At 41.0% G+C, this 9,850-nt stretch overlaps 1 protein-coding gene across 3 annotated transcripts; it reads left to right on the forward strand.

Annotated features, from left to right (window-relative positions):
* The first annotated feature begins 126 nt into the window (after window positions 1-126).
* On the forward strand, window positions 127-6,605 carry LOC147209951 (D-beta-hydroxybutyrate dehydrogenase, mitochondrial-like). 3 transcript variants are annotated; one of them, XM_086122520.1, is made up of 6 exons: window positions 127-2,902; window positions 2,978-3,026; window positions 4,206-4,632; window positions 4,734-4,886; window positions 4,959-5,092; window positions 5,698-6,605. In XM_086122520.1, exons 3-6 carry the CDS (start codon window positions 4,269-4,271, stop codon window positions 6,058-6,060), a joined length of 1,014 nt encoding a protein of 337 aa, XP_085978646.1. In that variant the 5' UTR covers window positions 127-2,902; window positions 2,978-3,026; window positions 4,206-4,268; the 3' UTR covers window positions 6,061-6,605. The 3 variants fall into 3 exon arrangements, with proteins under 3 accessions (XP_085978646.1, XP_085978730.1, XP_085978579.1); XM_086122604.1 differs by having other exon boundaries at window positions 127-4,350; window positions 4,506-4,632; XM_086122453.1 differs by lacking the exon at window positions 2,978-3,026.
* The last annotated feature ends 3,245 nt before the right edge of the window (window positions 6,606-9,850 follow it).

Raw genomic sequence — 9,850 nt, forward strand, 5'->3', positions numbered from 1 at the left:
GAAATCACTCGTTTTTTTTGGTGGCTGTGTTCACCCGCCTTGTTTTATGAGGCCACTGGGCGTTCGTTACCGTGGCAAATGGGGGCAGAGCTAAAATGTTGTGACCGGGTCAGCGTCTATTTGGTTTTAAACAACCCTGATTTCTCAGAGAAAGCTTTGACAGTCTTATCTGCAAGAAGCATCATGACCACAAGAGGGAGCACTTGCTTCATGTCGATCACATCAGCCAAATGTTTATTGTACAACTGTTAAAATGTATTTAATCATTCGAACTACAAGAAGGATTTTGCAAACATGTACAATATATGGACAGTTTTACAGATGTCCCCAGTGTGGGACTAATGAAGATGATTTTATCATCTTGATTTTATCATATTTATTATACATGAATTTTTACCCAAAAATGTGATTGCATGTGCACATTGACAAATGTCATTTGCAATTCATAGCCCACCTCGGTGCAAATATTTTTTACTATCATGTCACACAAAATATTGATTTCGCAAGAAAACTTTTCGAACAAATCTGGTAGGGTGTGCTGATTTATTTTACACTGCATCTGATTTCCACAAGGCTTTTGAAAAGGTTCGTTGGAAGAGACCATGTTTGTTTTTTCATAAAAAGTTTGGATGATGGAAAGTCCTTCATTATTTCTCAAAATACTGTACAAACTGTATTAATGTCGGACTGGGCTTATAACTACCGTATGTTTAACAGATTTTGTCTGACATCGCAATACCTTCAAGCAAGCTCTGGGAGGTTGTCTGGGGTCTTTTTAAATGATAATCAATGTTAAAACTCAAGGTGATTGACTAATTAGCACGTCCGCGTTACAGTGGTGCAGAGGTGCAGCGTTCGATTCCGTCTCCGACTTTCCGATGTGGAGTTTGCATGTTCTCCCAGTGCCTGTGTGGGTTTTCTCCGGGTACTCAGGTTTCTTCCCACATTCCAAAAACATGCGTGGCAGGTCAATGTAACACTCTAAATTGTCCCAAGGTGTGATTGTGAGCGTGAATTGTTGTTGGTCTATGTCCTGCGATTGGCTGGCAACTAGTTCAGGGTGTCCCCTGCCTACTCTTCGATGACGGCTTGGATAATGAAGATATCACCTATAGATGTTATATGTTTAGCTTAAAACTTTGTATCATAGACAGGTCGACTTTGACTATTAGGTCTCTGTCCTGAACATCCGCTACTTAAAACAAAGAATGTAGTGTGAAGCTGGGGTCCTATTTCCCCTTGAGTGATTAACAGCCCCCCCAAGTGTTTTCTTTTGCGTCTCCCACCTTGGGAAAGTTCCTGAAGGCTGTCAAGTTCCCTAGAGGAGGAACTCTTGTCTCGAGATTTGTGCACAGCAGATGTGGTCTGTACTTTGTCAAAATGCCAAGATCGAACTACATTGACCTTTCTTTGTTTCTGATTTTTACATAAGGGGAAGGACTGCCCGCCCCTAATTAATATAATTAACATACTATGCCTATATGTACGCGTGACTGTAGTTGCTCGGGGCTTCCTGATGAAATCTGAGACTCACGGGAGCCCGAATCGATTCGTGTTGTGCCCTGAACGTTCAGTAAAACATCTTGCAAGAACTTCTCCATTTCCAGCCTCTGACTTTTGCACATCAACTCAGCCCGAATCAAACGAACACGCGGGAAGTGGAGAACGGTCAAGGGATCCCGCCGTGTCGACAACAACACGCTTCCCCCTGTTTGATCATCCTCCAACAATAACCTCCAGCACGCCCTAATCAATTACATTTCCCTGATGAATGCAATGTCACATTGTGTTTGTTATTTAAAGCCATGTGATGCCACTGTTGGTTTTAAGCTATTAAGACTGTTTTCACATTTACCCTTCCCTGAACTGCTTTGATGACTTAGAAGCATGATTTAACCCATTTCAAATTCTATGAATAAAAAAAAAAAGAGATGGTACAATATTTGAGGCTTCCTTTATGTAATGTCACTATGCCTCCCTACAAATACAAAAAAAACACAATTTTTTAAATAACCGGGGTTATACCTTAGGTCACAATGAAACGAGAGATGCCAGTTAATGTAAGCCATATTAAATTAAAAAGAAAAACGTTTCTGTAGTTAGAGGTTTTGAATCTAAACACAACTCATTCGCTGCCATGAAAATGATTAGGAAATGGGTATTTTGTATGCCAGCCCAAGCTCAACTGGTGCCGGTCTCGGTTTCCCCCCAAAATGTGACCTATAATCGAGAGCAAATGTTTTTGTTTTTCTTCATGCATTTTTTTGACTGGTGCAACTTCTATTCCAGAATTAAGTGCGATTAAGTCTGAAGGATACAACATTTACACTAAATCAATGTTTTATGATATAGAATAATTGAATTGATTTACCATTTCTATTAATTAGAAAGTCCATATAAGAGTACAAATAAATTGGTGGATAACCAATGTCCCAGGATATTGTGTGTGTGTGTGTGTGTGTGTGTGTGTGTGTGTGTGTGTGTGTGTGTGTGTGTGTGTGTGTGTGTGTGTTTTGACCATTGTTAATTTTATGCAAATAAATGCTCCAAATTACCTTTTTTGGGGGGTGTGAGTTATTGTCTGTTTAAGTGTGGCTAGGCCATTTTGGGAGTGCTGAAGCACCACGAAAGGGACTACCCCAAGCGTCCCCCAATCTATTTATTTATTTATTATTTGTTTAACACACTAGATATTTGTTTAAAAAAAACATAGAATACTCAGTTGAAACATAATACTTTGACAAGAAAATTATAACATAAATGCAGTATCCACCCTCCCCTTTTTTTTTACCTGAATGGTGTGATCCACTTCTTCACTCCTCCCACCTCTGTTTTTGAGCCTGACTCAAGCGGAATTTGTCCGCTTTCAGTCGAGCCGTGTGTACTTTCTATGAGTCAATTTGTAAGTGTACCTTGCTGTTTGCCAGGATGTGTGACAAATTTCTCATCTTCTACCACTCAATACCAACAATTCCAGGTCAAGAAAGATCAAACCCTGCCAGTTTTTCGCCACTGGTGTTTCACAGGTAAATGAGCACCTGCCGGTTGAATTAGAAGCACCTGTGGAGCACCTGTACCTAAGGCCCAACTGTGGCAGGGTTTTTCCTTTCTGGGCCTGGATTTGATGATCAATACCAAGCTGCTTTTTGGTTGCATTTACTGTTTAGTCGTTTGCTAGGTAGAAGTTAGCTGAATGTTTTTTTGTTTTGTTTTTGAGCTAGGGAACGTTATAGGTGGTCAAACAGTAGAGCGGCCACCGTCCTTTTTGATTGGAATGAGAGAATCAAGTAATAATGCAAAGTGTATGTGTTAATATTCTAATGCTTCTATTGTCTAGCTAACAGATGCGTGTGCGCATGCGTGCTGACAGACATTTAACCTCATGAAACGTTTTTCAGAAAACAGGAGCGGAGTTCGTGAAAGAGTGTTTGATCGAATGGTCTAGAATGATATAATTTGCATCAGTGTATCAGTCTATGGCTTTTTAAACCACATTGCTTAGTGTTCTGTCTGGTCCAGAAATGTGCATACGGTCAATGTTGTTGAGCAAGTGTGGTATCAATAAATTGCCCTGCCCCAGAAATTAGGAGTACCGGTATACGTTTCTATTTTATAATTGCAATCCTTTACTCCGATGCTGTAGGTCATTTAAATAGCCTCCTTTTTTCTTCTGTTTAAATGTCATTTGTCATGTACACATGCATACATGAAAATGTAACCACTGCATTTGACCCATGACAAAGAACACACACTGCTAGTGGCACCCACAGGAGCAGGGGGGGGGATGCAGTTCAGTGCTTTCGTCAAGGACAGTGGAGTCATGTTTCCGGAAGGACTTGAACCCCTACTGGTCGTTACATAGCCCAATGACCCGACCCTGACATACAGCTAGACAGTGTGATCTGTTTGGGGGGTTTTTTTGTATGAAAACATTCATGCTGAAAAGTGAGCTACTTGTTTTGCTCTTGAGTGCATTTATCAATGTGAATGCTTGACTTTCACGAAATCCAATTCTGAAAAAAATTGAGGCAAATAAATAACTGCTGATGTACCGGTACTCAATGTAATGGAGCCTGTGATGAAGGTGTGTTGAGGACGATGTCTGATTCGACATGCCATACCGATTAAAAGAACTATGTCGTCAATGAGGCGTTGAAGTCACATGCAGACCTGAACAAATTGTGTCATCTTAATACTCACATCAGTATAAAGAACCGGCTGATGGGCTCCACCAGCAGATACTTCGCAGAAGAGTGACTCGCAGACGCATGGCCAACATGAATTCCTTTTTTTCCACCGAGCAAGTCCTCTGCATCATCCCCTTCTTGGCCGTGTTTCTCCTTGCCTTTGGTAAACTTTATTCTCGCCGGTACTGCGGTTCTCCAGTGGATGGTCATGGCTCCGCCGTGCTGATAACTGGCTGTGACAGCGGTTTTGGCTACGAGCTGGCTCGAAGCTTGGACCACAAGGGTTTTGTGGTCTTTGCCGGGTGCTTGTTTCCACAGGGAATGGGTGCCCAGAGCCTGGCCAAAGAGAGCTCCAGTAATTTGAAAATCCTCAAACTGGACGTAACCAGTAACGAGGATGTGCAGCAGGCAAAGAAGACTGTCAAGGAGAACCTGCCGGAAAACGGTGAGAACAGAAAACACGAGTATTTATTTGTAACTCATTGAATCCTGAAATGGTGCGTGTCAAAGAGCTGTTCCGAGACCACAGTTTCTGCTTGTCTGCAGGTCTGTGGGCAGTGGTGAACAACGCTGGCATCTCGGACTGGGCTGAGATCGAATGGAGCACAATTGAAGACTTCCGCCACATGGTGGACATCAACCTCTTTGGGTGCATCAGGATGACTGTGGCCTTCCTGCCTTTGGTGCGTGCTGCCAAAGGTAACGCGCAAACCCGTCTTTGATATTTCCCTTGCGTACTTGGTCATTTATTGTTCGTCCCGACTGCCGCAGGCAGGATGGTCTTCGTGTCGAGCATTTTCTCTTTCTTCAACTGCCTGAACATGGCAACATACAGCGTGTCCAAACGAGGACTGGAAGCATTTGCCGACTGCTTACGGGTGGAAATGGACAGCTTCGGTGTGAAGGTACTTTGACGAAACAGAACCGCAAACAAATCATGCGACGTTGAGGGAAGCGTGATGTATGTGAAAGTTCTTCTTTCCACAAAGGCTCGTCTGTAGCGCATTAAATCTGTGGAAAAACCAACATTAGTTTTACATTTCTTTTTGTGGTAAATGACAGCCATTTGAAATCTGAGAAGGCGATTTGGGTTATTGCATTGACAACTGTTTGAGTAACCTCGCAGTTAAATTAAAAACACAGCTGCCAGGTCATGGGATTTGTGCGCATCTCCAAACACCCCTCAGGAAAAGTTTGACCAGGCAGTGAAAGAACCATAAAGAAAATCTCATCAGATCCACTGTATGCATACTGAACTGAACAAGTAGTATCAGGCCAAGAAATGCAAGATACCGCTATGAAAAGATAACGGGTACAAGACCTGGGACGTTCCTCGGTTTATTAAGCTTATCATGAACAAGGATCAAATATGGCTAAATGGGGATGTCAAAACGTATTATTGCACCAATGAAATGTGAACGTGGCATTTTATACACAGGATGATGTCGATGTATGATGCTTTCCCTTGCTCCAAGACAAATTTAAATTTGAACCTTGTTTCCCCTCTCAGGTTAGCATCATTCAGCCAGGTAACTTCGGCCAAGCCACCAACATTGTAAAGATGAAGACCCTATCCGACATTTGGAGTAAGTTCGATGATGAGCGCAAGCAAGTCTTCAACCGAGACTACATTGAGTTGGCCATCGAGTACTTTGTCTACACATGCAAGATGGGTTTCACCAACGCAGACAAAGTCATTGCTGCCATGCTGCACGCGCTAACGGCCCCCCACCCAAAACGTAGATACTTGGTAGTCTCAGCCATGGATCGGGTGTTCTTCCAACTCTACCCTTTTCTCCCCACTGCTTTCACTGACTCTGTGTTTTCTGTCAGCTCCATCTATGCTAAAAGAAAAGAAATGCTGTATAGGTAGTTCGGGTAAGACCCCCCCCCCCCCCCTCTTTATTCATTCACCGTGACATGACATATACTCTCGGCTCCATGTCATGAAGCTTTAGTAGCAAACCTCTTAAGATTATGTCACAGAATTAGGGTGCGCAAGAGAGGAAAGAGTAATTTGGCAAAGGGGGTTTCACTGCACAACACAAGAGAAAAAAAAGCCCTTAATCTCAAGAACACTGAGTGAATGTTCATTTCATTTCTATGGTCTGTTGAGTGGAGGGTCAACTGTATTCAATTGACAACGAATGGCCATGGTTCCCTTGAGCAAGATGGCAAAATGTGTATGCTATCTTCTGTATTTTATAAAAATATACATTAGCATTTTTCACTCGGGGCAAGGGAGTGTAAACAAATGGCTGTATTACCAGGGACGTGTATTTTTCTATGTATTGCAATACTTTTTGAATGCTTTGTCCAGTATACTTATTACAAGAAAGTGTTTTCGTTCAACCAATTTGACACCCTGCTCTTGTGATACTCTAACTTTGCAGAAGCAAATAAAATTACTGGAACTCGTGTGATTGAGTTTTGTTTTACTTTTTAATAACTCTCAGCTGCTTCCTGACAAAATCTGAAAAATGACTGTCTTTATCTGATAATGAACACTCCTCCCATTCACCGTGACACTGCACCACATCTCAGAAAAAGCAAGAAAACCTCCATTCATTATGTCGTATGAGTACAGGAGTTTTTTTGGGCTAATGTTTTTTTAAAAAAAATTTAAACCAAAGCACATCTCTGATATTTGTTCTCCTGACGTAAGTTTAAAAAAAATCATTGAGGGAAGAATGGTACCCCAGCACCGCTCCAGAAAACAAATGGATGTTCTGAATCTTTCCTATGACAAAAGGTAGACATGTTTTGTAGATGGACCAGAACGTTTCCGCCTGCTAGACACCCATTGAACAACCTCAGCTATGCATTTTCTACATTAAGTAGTGAGTTTAGCTAAGACGTTTTTACACTGAACCTTATGCTTGGTCATTGGCATGAGGGTAGGGGCAGGGTCGGGCTCTTTTTTTTCCACTAAGAGCACAATTTCTACAAATGTGAAAATCTTAGGTCACAACTACAAAAATTTAAGGCAACACACTGTAATCATTAATCAACCTGTGAAATAAAGGTTCACTCCACTCATTTTCACGATATTTCTGATGAATGGGCTGAACTATGGAGCAGACAATGTCAGCAACAAAACATTCAAGAATATACATATATCTATGTACTTTTTAAATCTGAAAAATTCTTGGTTTGATGGGCACAATGAAATGAAAAATGTACCTGCATTGTCTCAAATTTTAAGAGCAAAATGCCACCATTTAGGAGCAGGAACACCTTCTCTGCACTGACCACAATTTAAAAATTCAATTATTTGTTAACTGAAATTGTATTAAAGTATTATTTCCACCCGTCTATATTTTCTTCAGTTTGGAGCATATCGTTTGACTGTACTGCTTCCAGTAAAGGTAGACGTTGGATTTTTATTTATTTTTTGTCCAATCAGATTTCATTCTCCTGCGATTGGCTGGCAACCAGTTCAGGGTGTCCCCCGCCTACTGCCTGAAGACAGCTGAGATAGGCTCCAGCACCCTCCGTGATCCTTGTGAGGATAAGCGGATCAGAAAACGGATGGATGGATGGATTTCATCCTTATTTTCAGTGTTTCCCCAAACGGGGGAATGCGTCCTTTAGAGGTATGTGAGCACATTGCAGGGCGCTTTGTGGAAACAGAATTTTTCCCAGATCAATAACCTGTGGCGTAGCTGCTCCTACTTATTTTTTGTTTGAGTTAAAACGATGACAATACCTAAGAATCAAACGTTGAAAATAAAGGAAACAGAATTAAAATGATTTTCATTTAATAATCACTTGTGATCTGTTAGCCTTTTGGAGAACCTTCCACATGTATGAGGTGATACACAAGCCCAAAAAGTTGGGGAACTACAGCTCTTTGGGACACCATGTCATCTGCCCAGGGCCTTGAAAATCAGTATTGTTGCCCCATGCAACATGAACAGTGGAACAGTTTAGTTAGTTTAGTTGCGATTAATTCCCTTATGTATTTTCTAGCATTGATTTTATGTTTTGGTCATTTGATTAGAAAAAGATTGATTTCAACATGCTCTTGATAATGTACAGTCTGCGAAATCTTGTTCTCAAATAATCAGTTTAAGGAGAATATCTGGTGATTCCCAGTCCAGGTTGCTTTCCGAAATTAAAACAAAACCTGATCTCACCAGTTGCATATCAGAAGGGAATTTTAAACATCTGCGTGTACTAATTTACAAGAGAAGCTGGGACGCTTCCCCCAAGCCCCCTCTCTCTCTGGGAAGTGCTTTTACACAGTGGCCCCAAATTACTGGAGGCAGGCCAGAAGGATAAACAAAATCAAAACGTCGTCAGTCTTGGAAATGGATAATATATTCCGGGAGGCAGGGTTTACCAAAGAAATCAGCTGTGCTTTTTTTCTTAAGGAAACAAAAAACACTCAATGTGGGAACAGTGATAGAAAGAGCACATTCATTCAATTCATGTCATGTGCTGACCTGCAGTCTCAGATGATGTTGAATGACTTGAGTGCCTTCTGGCTTTTCGTGTCCAACTTAAATTGAGTTTGGTACATTTTGAATAAAATTATCCTCATGAAGCATGTAAATAAACCTAAACAGGGGTCAAAACTGCATTGTTTATATTTTTGGAGTATGATATAGCTACACCTCTTTGTCCTGGAATGTAGAGTTATTGTTAGACTTATTTGTCTAAAGCACAGGTGTCAAACTCAAGGCCCCGGGGCCAGATCCGACGGCCACATCATTTTATGTGGCCCGGGAAATCATATGTGTCAACTTACATGATCCTTGCTAAAATCTGTATCGTAATGTCAAATTGTCATGTGTAATAAATAACGTTTGCAATCATTTCGTTACCCTGTTTACACACAAACAATAATTGAACAACTATTATAGCTGACTTTGTCACGATTCCATTCTGTTGGTCTCCAGCTGGTGGCACGTCTACATGTGCCCTGGGATTGTCTGGCAACCCGTTTAGGGTGTCCCCCGCCTACTGCCCAAAGACAGCTGGGATAGGCTCCAGCACATCCCGCCACCCTTGTAAGGATAAGAGGATCAAAAAATGGATGGTTGGATGGATGGATGTTTGACCAGCATCATTATTTGTACTTTGTCAGTCTTGCGTTTTGTTCATAAACCTTTTTGGACCATAATTTTATGTTTGTGGGATACATTTTTATCCGGATAATTCCGGAACGTTACAGACTTGATTGATTTAAAAAATGGTTATACATCTAATAATCCCCTTGTATTACTCCAACTAAATGTGTGATTTAATATACCGTGTGAAGTTTTCTTTTCATTTATCCATCCATTATCCATACCTGTCAACTCATACGGTTCAGCCATAGTTCATACGGATTTTGTGGTGAATCTTACGTATATGGCCGTATCGCACAAATCATACGGATTCTGAACATTTCCGGGGTTTTTTTCACCAACTCCAAATGATTTGGAGTTGGTGAAAAAAGTAACGCAGGAATACAACTCTGAACACAGTAATGCCACTAAGTAGAATGATGATTAGACATTAACCAGACATTGTTTTATGGAGATCTACAATAAATATCATTGAAAATTTCGTGGGTTTTTTTCTGCCGTTACATATAAAATGCTTTGGTATGTTATAAGGATTTTTTGCTCTATATAAGGATTTTTTGGTAGTTTACACAGGTTGGCGCTCCAAAA

The sequence above is a fragment of the Hippocampus guttulatus genome, chromosome 1 (genome assembly GCF_054856545.1).
Source record: "Hippocampus guttulatus isolate MCC_2025c chromosome 1, RoL_Hgut_1.0, whole genome shotgun sequence".
Classification (NCBI taxonomy): Eukaryota; Metazoa; Chordata; class Actinopteri; order Syngnathiformes; family Syngnathidae; genus Hippocampus; species Hippocampus guttulatus.

What these genes read in the sequence shown, in the direction of transcription:
- LOC147209951 (XM_086122453.1), top strand. An exon ending in GGAGAACCTGCCGGAAAACG is followed by an intron (nt 4,633 to 4,733) that starts GTGAGAACAGAA and finishes GCTTGTCTGCAG; the next exon opens with GTCTGTGGGCAGTGGTGAAC. An exon ending in TTTGGTGCGTGCTGCCAAAG is followed by an intron (nt 4,887 to 4,958) that starts GTAACGCGCAAA and finishes CGACTGCCGCAG; the next exon opens with GCAGGATGGTCTTCGTGTCG.